Source organism: Festucalex cinctus, chromosome 7 (genome assembly GCF_051991245.1).
Source record: "Festucalex cinctus isolate MCC-2025b chromosome 7, RoL_Fcin_1.0, whole genome shotgun sequence".
Classification (NCBI taxonomy): Eukaryota; Metazoa; Chordata; class Actinopteri; order Syngnathiformes; family Syngnathidae; genus Festucalex; species Festucalex cinctus.
Genome location: NC_135417.1, coordinates 25,860,570 through 25,872,558, shown reverse-complemented (window position 1 = coordinate 25,872,558; position 11,989 = coordinate 25,860,570). Strand labels below are relative to the sequence as shown.

The window sequence follows — 11,989 nt, the reverse complement described above, 5'->3', positions numbered from 1 at the left end:
TGCTGTTAAGTGGGGTGTCCGCTTCTTGAGAGACATTGAAATATTTATGCACATCTTTATTGCTTTTTTTTTTTTCCTCAGCTTGTCCTTGACCTCGTTTGTGGTTTTATTAAAGCTGCTCTATGTAGCAATTTGCCCCAAAATATCTTTACATTATGTATTTTTTGATTTTTTAATGTGACCATTATGCCCAATTCACACTGACTTCAAGCGTTCTATTTCTTCCGGACGCCGCATGCGGATTTTCATGAAGCTGAAGAAATTACATGAGCCAGACAGGAAGTCGGGCGTCTCGCATCAAGGTGAATCCAGTATGTTTTAAAATAAAACAGTTTGCGCACTCATTTTTGGGAGGGAAGCTAGATAACTGCATAGCATGACATGAATCGGACAGTTAAGACAAAAAATGAACTCAGAATAAATTAAACATGACAAAATAACACAAAACATACTTACCCATGGTAGAAGAGCTATGGTAGAAGTCCAAGAAATGTCCTCTTTCTCGCACATGGTGTGAATTGCAGTCCGTTCAGCCTCCGTACGCCAAACGGACTGTGTCCGTCCGTTTGGCAGTCAATGTGAATTGGGTGTCAATGACTCAAACATCTTCTAATTAGATTAACACTACCTGTTCACAATGGGCACTCCTGCAGCCAATACTTTTCAGACGGGATTTGAGTTTGAATTTACTGGATGTGAATTTATACCCACAGTGTTTACGTGAAGAAATGAGTGCCCAGTTTCATTTTCTGGCCACACATGGCCATTCTTGCATTGAGCAGCTTTAACTTAACTTACTTGATATTCGAAAAAGCCCAAAGGGATGCTTTTGTGAAATATTCCATCTGTCTGTATCAATAATTTACGTGTCAGCGAGCTCTGTGGCTTACATGACAGTGGATTGGGGCTACAGTCAAACCAACTTTACATTAACCAATGTCTTTTAAGACATTGGCTCTAATGAAATAGTATTTACAAAAGTGGAATCAGATCTTAACTTTTGTGAAAAACTTTTAGGGCTAGGTTTAATAGCTATACAGTAATCACTATCACACAAAGTATCTATTGTAGGAGAAAAATGTCTATTGTAAAAGGAGGGGGAGGGGTAGGCTGTAAGAATACTAGTAACGCATCGTATACAGTCAAAAGACAGACCAGGTTAGAATGATGAAATGAACATTTATTAATTTACAAACCAAGTAAAAAATTGCCAAGCAAAAACTGTTAAAAAAAAACCCAAAACGCATTCAGAATGGGAAATCCGAGGAGATAATCTAAGCACATAGAATAAAACTTCAAACTTTGTGATCCGGAATGGCATGATAGTCTGCCTCACTTGTTGCATGTAGGCCAAATATCAAACTTAAAATCAATGCAAAACAAAATGACATTCACACAAAACCCAAACTATTCAAGAGCATTTTGCCACATATAGTATTAAAATAACTCTCTCCTCAAACATGCACCAACTTAATGTTATATTTTAGCAACACACCAGTGTGAATACTCCGGTTGGGGCCAACTTTTAAATGTACAACACTGATACTTCACATTAAAGCTCCAATTACTTTAAGAGTTGAACAATTTTAAGGATGGAATGGTACATCTGTTTCTATGTGTAAAAACAAAACAAAACAAAAAAGTACCTAGTATTTTGCAGCAGTCAAAACTCAACAGGGAGTAAAATAATTTGGTAGATTTCTGTGGTCAGATATTGCATGTGAACTTTGCTCCTCATGAAGGATAGAGAAAACAGCCTGCCTCAAGATGATTTCACATACAAACATTGCACTGAGAATTCACAATTTGATAAATCTGAAGCAAACTAATCCGGGATGTTCAGAGTTAGTGTCGAGTAGGTGAAACATGTTGAGTTCCGTGTGTGTCATGTTAGCTGAGAGAGTTAAAGATTATTAGAATGCAGTGCGAATACTCATGTTGAGGATGATGCCGTTCCAAATGACACATTCATGTTCCCTCTCAACTTGTCATAGATAGTCATTATTACTCCAAATATGTTTAGGCTTCTGACTTAAAAGGAAGCCTGTCAAACAGAGCCGCTCGAAAAATGAACAATGAACGAGGGCACAAAGGAGAGAATAAATTAATGTAATGCAACAGTTATTTAATTAAGGAAAAACTTCACACTTCAGTCACTGTACACTGACCATCCGGCATTCGGGACCTTCCACTTGTTGATGACGGAGGGGGTGAAGTGGACTCTGCGCCAGGGAGGGCTCTGTGCTCTGGGTTCAGTCTCTGCCTCTGTGGCCGATCCTCCCACGGCTCCACATTGCCTCCCGTCTCACCTACTTCATCACGATCCTCTTCCTCGTCGTCACTCCAGCCTCCGGAGCCAGATTCGTCCACGGAGGTGTGATGGTCAGAGGACCTGGAGGGTGAAGCCTCGTCGTCTTCATCTTCTTCCTCTCCTTCACCTGCCCCAGATCGCTCGTGAGATGGAGTGGGCCTGTGACTGATTTGGAGTTGTGAGAGCGCATCTTCAAGAGAGGGGCTGGGGCTGCTGCTGCTGTCAGGTTGACCGCCCAAGGACGTCGCAGGTCTGGTAGTGGGTGGAGGGGCTGGAGGGACGCCAGTGCCCTGCTGTTGCACACCAGCTGCCGTGGTATCAGCTCCATCAGCAGAGTTTTCTCGACCGATTGCCCCTGTCACAGCCTCAGTATCCAAACGCAGTCCAGCCACACCCTTCTTAGGAATATCCAAAACATCCCGTTTCATCTTGCGTCTCCGTCCGTGCTCATTACGCCTGTACTGCACCATGTTCTCCAAGTCGGCTACATACAAAAACCCGGCGATGAGCATCTCCGCCGTCTTCTTGCCCTTGGAGAAAGCGTCCTCGAGCTCACGGCTGGTTCGCACGTCATACTGCCACCACCCATTGCGGCCCTCGTAATACCAGGCGTGATCACTGACTTCCCCGCCCCGTCCCCCTGCAGATGCTTTTAGCTCTTCTGGAGAGAGAAGTGTGGGCCTTTCCAAGAAGTCATCCGGCACTTCTTGTCTACAGAGAGCGCAGCGCTTGCTCTGCCAGGAAGCCCCCTTCACACAGAGGAAACAGAAGATGTGGTGACATGGCAGTTGCACTGGGTGGACACAGCTCTGCAGACAGATGGCACACTCTGGTACAGAGAGTGCTGGTGATGTGTTGTTGGAGCCAGAACATGACGATTCGGCACTGCTCCCACTACCAGTAGCACCATTGCTGCTGCTGCTGCTGCCGCCGCCGCCGCCACTGCCTTTCTTACTTTGGGGAAGTGCGCTAACAGAGTGGTCTACTTCCCCACAACTAGCCATCCTTAGCACGTACTGGGGATTGGGAAATGTAGAAAGGAAAAAAAAATGTTACAACAGGTTTGTACAAAAAACATTGCAGTCATAGATAAATACAAAATTATTGGAACAGCAAGGTCAATTCTTTTGTTTTTGTTGTGGTTAACATTAAGGTTTCAGAGATGAATATGAGACAAAAGTTGAGAATTGCAGATTTTATTTCATGGCATTCACATCGAGATGTGTTTAACAACTCGGGACAGCCATCATCTTTTGTTTGAACCCTCCCATTTCAAAGTGAACTAAAGTATTGGAACATGTTTGTTTGTAGTTGTTCAGGGGTGTATTTCACAAAGCAGGTTTAACAAACTGTGAGATTAACACTGAACAACGAGTTGACATACCCTCAGATAGGAAACTCTGTATTTTTGATTCCAGCAGAACTGATTCCAGTGAGTTATATCAACGCTGAGCATGTGCACCTGGAGTTAGGACCCGATTTAAAAAAGACCACCTCAACGGAGCCCTGATTTGTCGAGTCACCATGGCAACGGGGACGCCGAGCGTGGCGTCACCCTCTGCTTCCGTGTTTTGTTTTGTTTTTTAAACCCCTCTCAACCAAAAATCTTAATGCGATCATATGGCGAATTTGAACATGTCTTAAAAGTTGTGTACAAAGTAAGGGTTTCAAAGCTGATGGGGGCAGGTTTAATCAATTCAGTGAAATTATAATTTCCTGATGTGATATTTAGTTGGGATACATGTATATCCCTTCACAAAATGGCCTTGGATATCTTTGCAATGTATAGTCGGAGGTGGGATTCAAACCCGCAACCTTCTGGTTACTGAACAACTCACTATACCAAGTGAGCTACTGAGCAGTATCAGATAGCTGCTGATGGTGATCAGTTGTTTGTATGGAAGTGGGCGTGGAAAGTGAGACTTAGAAAAATGTAAAAGTCAGTCCCATTGGAAATGAATGAGGATATTGATCTTTAATGTTAATTTATGCGAGAACTGTAAGTAATGTGGAATCAGACGATATATTCCCAAGAAGGCGGGATTTTTTTCAGCAAGTTTAATTTTGAAAGGTGTAAATCGAAAGTATTATGTGGGAGTAGTTTGATGGCAAAAAAAAAAGTAGGGATGCACGATATTTATCGGACCGATAAAATATCGACCGATATGGGAAAATATAACGTCATTTTTGATAAAAAGATCCGAAAGATTTATTAAAGTCTGTACACTGTTTGCAACGCAAGCACCCTACATTAGACCAAGCCGCGCTGCTCAGACCTGCCGTCTCAAAAAACAAACCAACAAACAAAAACAAAAAACAACAACAACAACAACAACAAAAAACGCCATAACCGAAGCTTGACCCGCCCCACCCTACTGTCTAGACTAGCACGTAGCAATCAACATATCCTCCTCACCAATATATTCGTTTTTCACCATAACAGAAGATAAAAACATTTTCAGCAAGTATTCTAAGAGGGGGAAAGAAGGCTTTTGCTCGCCTGAAAATCCGTCATCATGGCAAAGCCGTTTTGAACGAACGTGAATGAGGCACAGCTGCAGCAGCTAATGTTGCTAGGCTAACGGCGCTAAGCTAACAAGCAAGCAACAACAAATCTAAAGCCATTAACGCCATTGTTATAGCATTCATAGCGCTAGACAAGCAGCCGTTTTTTGTAGCTGACCCGGTTTTTTGCAAGTTAATAGCACATTTGGAGCCACTCCCAAGTGGCCACAAATTGATTGACAAGAACAGACTAACCCCAGGTTTTCACCGGATGCGGTTGCGGTGCGGTGCGGTGCGTCTTGACTGCGTGCTCCGGACGGGTCAATTTTTTTGTCAATCCACACCGGCTCCGCACAGCTGCGGTCCGGCAGCTCCGTCGCCGCCCACTTCCCAACGTGTCTCGCGGGACAGCGCGCGCGCGATCATGTGGCATTTCACAACGACAAACATACAGAAAGTCTGCTCAACAGAGAAGCAGAAAGAGAGGTGGACTTCTTTTAATAACGAGAGTCGGGTCAGTGCGGGTCCACTCTTTATTTCTGTCTTCCGCGTCCGGCTGCCGCTCAGTACGGCAAGCGAGACGGGCACAACAAGCAATCGCGAACATCAAACTCACAATACATTACAGTCCTTATAAAAAGGATGTGCCGTGTCATATATTATTTTGTGGTTTTCCACCTCCAATATAAACCTCTCCTCGTCCATGTTCGCTGGTGTCTAAACCGTGAATGAGCACATGGCCCGGCGACGCCCACGTCAAGTTTTTCTGAAAAACATGCGAAATAGGAGCTGGCGAGTGTTTTATTCTGAAAGGTAACCGGAAATTTATTTTGAAACTGCCTCGGTCTTCCTGTCCCGCTCGATGTGTTTTGTGCTAGCTTGCCATTTGCCGGAGGCCTACCGCTGCGGCGTCCGGCAAAAATAGAAAATAGGTCTATCCTTGCGGAAGGCTTGCGGCACGCCGCAGGCCTTCCGCAGTCGACACGCAACGCACCCGCAAGCGGTGTAAACTGCACCATTCGAATGAATGGAATCTAATTGCTTGCGTCGCCGGACCGCACCGCAACCGCACCGCAACCGCATCCAGTGAAAACCCGGGGTAACACTCCACGTAAGTTTTACCGCAGTTCGGGGTGGGGTTTTTCAAGGATGCTTAATTTGCTTATCATAAGTTCTTTTAATTTTTAACTTTTAAATTTTCTCTATGCTCAGTGCAGTCAAAAATAATGTAGCGTTTGTCAAATGATCAAGCCAAGCAGTGAACTAACTATTTAATGCCAGTTACTGTCAGCTGTAACCAAGCCACAACACAACACGCTAATGTGAGCAGCTTGCTTATTTATTTATTTATTTTTATTATTTTCAAGTCTGTGTTGCCTTCACGCCCGCCCAGACCATGAGAAACTACATAACCAGCCACGCACCCACAAGGGTTGCTGGCTGCAATACCAGTTTTATCTATTTACTTGATTTCACTTTATTTTATTTTATTTTATTTTTTTAATTAAGGTCGACAAATGTCAATGCATATAATTTTACCAACCGTTCACCTACCTCATCCTCATCCTCATGCACTATTGCACTTAGGGTTGAATAAATGCATTCCTATTGCATAATGCATGCATACATGAATGTTTTTGTTTTTTTCCAGATAAACCAGTTGTAGTTCTGTATTAATTTTAAAATTAACTTTTGATTGTGTGTAATTATCTGTTAGCCATTTAATATAGAAAATGCACATTTGAAAGAGACATTTGTTTGCTGTCATAATCAGAGCTACAAAAACATCAGTTTTTCCATTCCTGGATGCACAAATTGCAGACAGATTATATGAAGGCTATGTTAAATATAAAAAAACAAATGTATCAGTTATCGGTGTCTGTATCAACCATACAAAGCAGGGAATTATCGGTTATCGGTAGAAATTGTTCATATCGTGCATCACTAAAAAAAAGTGAGGAGAATAAAATTATATAATAATAATAATAAAGGTTAGAAACAACATATGTGGGAATGCTTTCAACATCGCCCCCACCCCAAAAAAAAAAAAAAAAATCTCAGGGAGCTGCCATTTAAAATGCCTTGCACAAGTACTTGCTGTCAACTGATATCACAGCACCTAGAGGGCTCAGCTTGCAAATGTCACATGACCAAACCCAGATAAAAAAAAAATAAAATAAAATAAAAAAATGTTTGTTTTTTTTAAAAAGACCCATGACATTAGTTAGAAAGTATCAAATGGCTCTTCCACTGGGAAATGTTGACATTCCAAAAAAAGTCATGAAGTCATTTTTCAATCACAGATGAGACTTTGGTCAACAGTGCTTGTAAATGTCACATGACCAAACCCCCCAAAAAAACAAGTGAGCCATGACAGTTGTTACCTGAGACCCGAGGCCAAGGGTCACCAAGGACCACATGCGTAGCCCGCTGACCAGTTTCAAAAATATCTCACCAGTGATGGAAAGTTATTTTCTTGTAGAAATAAAGTATTGCATATTGGTATTTATCCGTTTCATAATTACTTTAAGATAATTTCTGTGAGGACAATTATCATTGTAATTAATATAGTTCATTATTAATATTAACATAATAATATGATTAAAAGGTAATTTGACCAAATGTGATATTTCAGGAGTACAAAACTGGCAGCCCTTTGCACTAAGCAGTAGTCAAGAAGTATCTGTCAGGCTTAAAAAGGTTGGTGAGTTGGGCTTTGTGATGTCATTTTTAGTCAACAGCAAGTGGCAAAACGGCAGCCCCATGAGATTGATAAAAAAAATAAAAATAAATAAAAAAAGCGGTAGATTTTTCTGTTTAATTCATGTTCCACAAGCGCATTATTAATCAGAATGCCATGTTTAGACTATTGGGGGCGCATAGAACATATTGTAAAGTTTTTTTTTTTTTTACTTGCTCTTTAAACAGGGTTCACTAATTCAATTAGATTTAACAGGAATTTCTCTTAAACCGTTTTGATTAAAATGTGAAGTTTTGCTGCTGAAATAAATGTTATTATACAGCTAGTTAAATGTAAAACTAGTAGTCAGAAAACCTTAAAGTCTACCAAAACGCTTCTTGACATCTTACTGTCCAGTGGCCATGTTCCATACAAGGAAAAACAAACAAACAAACAAACAAACAAACAAACAAACAAACAAACAAACAAACAAACAAACAAACAATTATATCGTTGTGGGACACAACACCACATGTATACTCACATTAAGTCGCCTTAATGTTCATGTATCATGAGACGTGTTGACGGACCTTCCAAACGACCTATAAAGAAGTAAACCAAAAGACGGTATGATTTTTTTTTTCAAAGTAAATTTTCCACGTCAAGACAATGAATGACACATTTAGAATGTCCTGGTGTAAACGTTCTCAATACACTTAATAAACAAAATGCATTTAACGCGTGACACGACAAAGCATTTCGCCCAGCGGACACAGCTGTTATTGACATGAACCAGTGTTTTGAACAAAGAGCCACTCTGTTAATTGTCTGACTTGCATGGACCGCTAATCGCCCCACATACATTGGCCCTGGTGACCTCGGCTCTTAGCACTGGGGAAAAGAGGGGGGATCAGCTAATGTTCGTCAAAGCCATTGAAAAGCAGCTTACGTTTACCAACTTACAGTACATGGCAACAAAGGGATAAAAATGACATATACATGAACCTCAACTGTGGCGAATGACAGTCCGAATGCACACCAGATTAAATGACATTTGGGAAACAAACAAAGAAAATATGGTCATACAAATAAGTACAAATGGCTAAATGACAAACGTGAAGAAAATGGTATTAACTGGACCCTGTTAACGCTACTGCTTGTTGCTACGGCTAGCTCGGCTAAGGGCAGTAATTTGACTCCAGCAAATAGACGGGGTTCATGTGATGGCGCTAGCTTATTTTAGCAGGTCGACATTAACAACAAGGAGCACCTTCCTCTCGCGTCTCAGTCCAGGCAGCTGATACGTACATACCGTACTGATATATGTCGTTGTCCCGTTCTTCAGAACTGCTACATTTAAATAAATAATGCGGCGCCAATCCAAACGTCAATGAAGCAAATTCCAGTCTTTTTCTGGGTTTGTTTTCCACTGTATAAAAAGAACCTCGGGGTGACGCATTCAATTTACCTCGGAATTCTGACGTTTAAATTACGTCACATCCGAGTTGTTGGCGTTCCAGTTAACAAATCAAAATGAAGACAGACGCTTTTAATTAAAAATCCAACATATGTATTCTTTATGTTTGAGTAGAATTCTTTGTACAAAAGTGAAAGGTACGGAGTGTTATAGTTATTTTTTTTTAACCAATTTTCCGACAAATATTGAACAGAGCGTCGTCAAATTAAACGGAGGTAATACTACAATTACTTATTTCAGGTAATTGTAGTATTACCTCCGTTTAATTTGACGACGCTCTGTTCAATATTTGTCGAAAAAATTGGTGTGCTAAAATTTTTAGACGTAGTGCGTTATACTTTACGTGATAATACAACGTCATAAGTGACACTTAAAAAGGTACAAAACCTTAAATGGAGTTCTGCAAAACACGTTTATTCTTTGGCTTTCGATTGAGCATGAAACTCGGTATTGCTATTTAATGTTTTAACCAGAATGTGTTGGCGTATTTTTTGTGTGTGTAATTTGCAAACGTTTTTTTTTCGTGGGGGAGGAAGGGGTGACTTTCTGCGACCTGCAATCAGATACAGTTGAGCTGACATGACGTAAGCTCACGCGAGATTTATCTGGACGCCTACAGCTAGCGTCTCTTCCTGTTAGCTAGCAGCTAGAGGACGTTCGTGTCACAGGCGAGAGGTTCTTCTTGGGCATTTATTGACAGTTAACGAAGAAAAGACCAAACGACATCAAAATGTTTTCACGCGCCGTAAGACCTACGATCAGCCTTTCCAGGAGCTTGTCCACCTCGTCCCAGAAGCACGCCAAAGTGGCGGTGCTGGGAGCGTCTGGCGGGATAGGTCAGCCGCTGTCTTTGCTGCTCAAGAACAGCCCCTTGGTGAGTCAGCTCTCCCTCTATGATATCGCTCACACTCCCGGGGTGGCTGCAGACCTTAGCCACATCGAGACAAGAGCCCAGGTCACCGGCTACATGGGTCCCGACCAGCTCGGTGCTACACTACAAGGTTGCGAAGTTGTCGTCATTCCCGCCGGTGTGCCCAGAAAGCCCGGCATGACTCGTGACGATCTCTTCAACACCAACGCTACCATCGTAGCCACATTGGTGGATGCCTGTGCTCGCAACTGCCCGGAAGCGATGATATGCATTATTGCCAACCCTGTCAACTCCACCATCCCTATTACTTCGGAGGTCATGAAGAAGCATGGAGTATACAACCCTAACAAAGTGTTTGGAGTCACCACCTTGGACATTGTCAGAGCCAATACCTTTGTGGCTGAGCTGAAAGGCCTTGACCCAGCCCGTGTCAGCGTGCCTGTCATTGGGGGTCACGCGGGGAAGACCATCATTCCCCTGATTTCCCAATGCACCCCGAAAGTAGAGTTCCCTGCTGACCAGTTGTCAGCCCTGACTGGCAGGATCCAGGAAGCTGGCACAGAGGTGGTGAAGGCCAAAGCTGGTGCCGGTTCTGCTACCCTCTCCATGGCATATGCCGGGGCCCGTTTCACCTTCTCCGTATTGGATGCCATGAATGGGAAGGAGGGTGTTGTGGAATGCGCCTTTGTCAGGTCAGAGGAAACGGAGTGCAAGTACTTCGCCACGCCTCTACTCCTGGGCAAGAATGGCATTGAGAAAAACCTCGGGCTTGGCAAGCTGTCAGCCTTCGAGGAGAAGCTGGTGGCCGATGCCATTGCTGAGTTGAAGGGCTCCATCAAAAAGGGCGAGGATTTTGTGGCCAACATGAAGTGAACAGGGACATGAAAGTAGCTGCAACTTGCCACTGTCAATTCCTGTCTTAAATTAAAAGGCTGTCTGGCAAAACTTCACATCTGTCAGTTGTTTCTTCCTCTGTTGGTTTTCTTTGAGCCAAGCGGTAGTCTAAATTCAGAAGTAGGTTTTGACCTTTGTGATGTACTTTTATTTTAATGGGATTCCATTATCTATTCAGGTGTGGCTTTATCTCATCCAGCTACGAATTATGCACTGCTCTTATGTGCTATTTTACAAATATAAAGACCACATATTTTCATAAAATCAATCTTTCATTTCTCAAGAGGAAATACTGTCAAATGATTTCATGCTCATAAATGTCACTAAGTAAAACACTGGTGACCATCAATAAACAGTTAGAAATGTACCTAATGCTTGTATGTTTTTTTTTCTTCCAATTATTATTACAGAGTGGCTATTTCTAGGTACACTTGCACTGTCTAATGAGATCAATGCATCTGTGACATTTTCAGATGTTTGTTGGCAAATGGATGGATATTTTTGATTTGACTGTTGTATTGACTCCCAAACTGTGCAGGTGAACCTATTATGTAATGTGGCCACATTTGGACTCAAAGGGTATTTGCTGAATGGTTGTCTTATATGGAAATGATATATGTTGCATAAGGCTTAAAGATATAGCACAAACACAATTTCAATGAAGTTGGGACATTGTGTTAAACATAAAAACAGTAAAATGATTTGCAAAATATGCTCAACCTATAATTTAATGCACTGCAAAGACAACATATTTAATGTTCAAACTGCTAAACTTTGTTTCTAGCAATTAATTTTTTTTTTTTTTAGAATTTTATGGCTGCAATATGTTCCAAAAAAAGCTGGGACAGGGTCATGTTTACATACATAAATAAATAAATGACTAAAAGTGAAAATAAAAACTGATATAAAAAAAAATCATATATAATATATGTTGGTCATTTATTTATTTTGAATTATGTCAGTTTTTGGTCCTCCATAATTAGAACCTTTGAAGCTTTCAATTCTACTGGTTTACAAAAAGGTTCAGCTTGTGAGGCTACATGTGACCACAAGGTGGTGCCAAAGCCTTGATTGTTATTTAAACTGTGTTCCATCGTTTTCCACTGGGGTTAAGAACTCAAAAATACAAGAAAATGAAATCCGCGAAGTAGTTAGCTTTATGTTTAACATTTATTATAAATGTTTTAAGGCTCTGAAACTCCTCACCACAGAGTTTATACACTTTTCTCACTGAGGCATTTACATTTTCGC

At 41.6% G+C, this 11,989-nt stretch overlaps 3 protein-coding genes across 7 annotated transcripts in view; 2 read left to right on the top strand and 1 right to left on the bottom strand.

The window, feature by feature from the left end:
- The window catches only part of echdc1 (enoyl CoA hydratase domain containing 1), a 6,844-nt gene extending 6,701 nt beyond the window's left edge, over nt 1–143 (top strand). For all 4 annotated transcript variants that reach the window (XM_077526896.1, XM_077526900.1, XM_077526897.1 and 1 more), the window contains one exon: nt 1–143. This exon is cut by the window's left edge and continues 1,078 nt beyond it. The gene's annotated coding sequence lies outside the window, so the exon portion shown is untranslated.
- Nucleotides 144–1,159: 1,016 nt separating this feature from the next.
- rnf146 (ring finger protein 146) lies at nt 1,160–8,976 on the bottom strand. 2 transcript variants are annotated; one of them, XM_077527486.1, is made up of 3 exons: nt 8,805–8,976; nt 8,041–8,098; nt 1,160–3,327 (listed from the first exon to the last, which is right to left on the bottom strand). In XM_077527486.1, the coding sequence occupies exon 3, from the start codon at nt 3,313–3,315 to the stop codon at nt 2,143–2,145; it is 1,173 nt and encodes a 390-aa protein (XP_077383612.1). In that variant the 5' UTR covers nt 3,316–3,327; nt 8,041–8,098; nt 8,805–8,976; the 3' UTR covers nt 1,160–2,142. The 2 variants fall into 2 exon arrangements, with proteins under 2 accessions (XP_077383612.1, XP_077383611.1); XM_077527485.1 differs by having other exon boundaries at nt 8,809–8,976.
- Nucleotides 8,977–9,547: 571 nt separating this feature from the next.
- On the top strand, nt 9,548–11,105 carry mdh2 (malate dehydrogenase 2, NAD (mitochondrial)). Its single transcript, XM_077527731.1, has one exon. It carries the CDS (start codon nt 9,704–9,706, stop codon nt 10,715–10,717), a length of 1,014 nt encoding a protein of 337 aa, XP_077383857.1. The 5' UTR covers nt 9,548–9,703; the 3' UTR covers nt 10,718–11,105.
- The last annotated feature ends 884 nt before the right edge of the window (nt 11,106–11,989 follow it).

Coding starts and splice junctions, on each gene's coding strand:
- rnf146 (XM_077527486.1), bottom strand. CDS start 3,315: ATGGCTAGTTGTGGGGAAGTAGACCACTCTGTTAGCGCACTTCCCCAA.
- mdh2 (XM_077527731.1), top strand. CDS start 9,704: ATGTTTTCACGCGCCGTAAGACCTACGATCAGCCTTTCCAGGAGCTTG.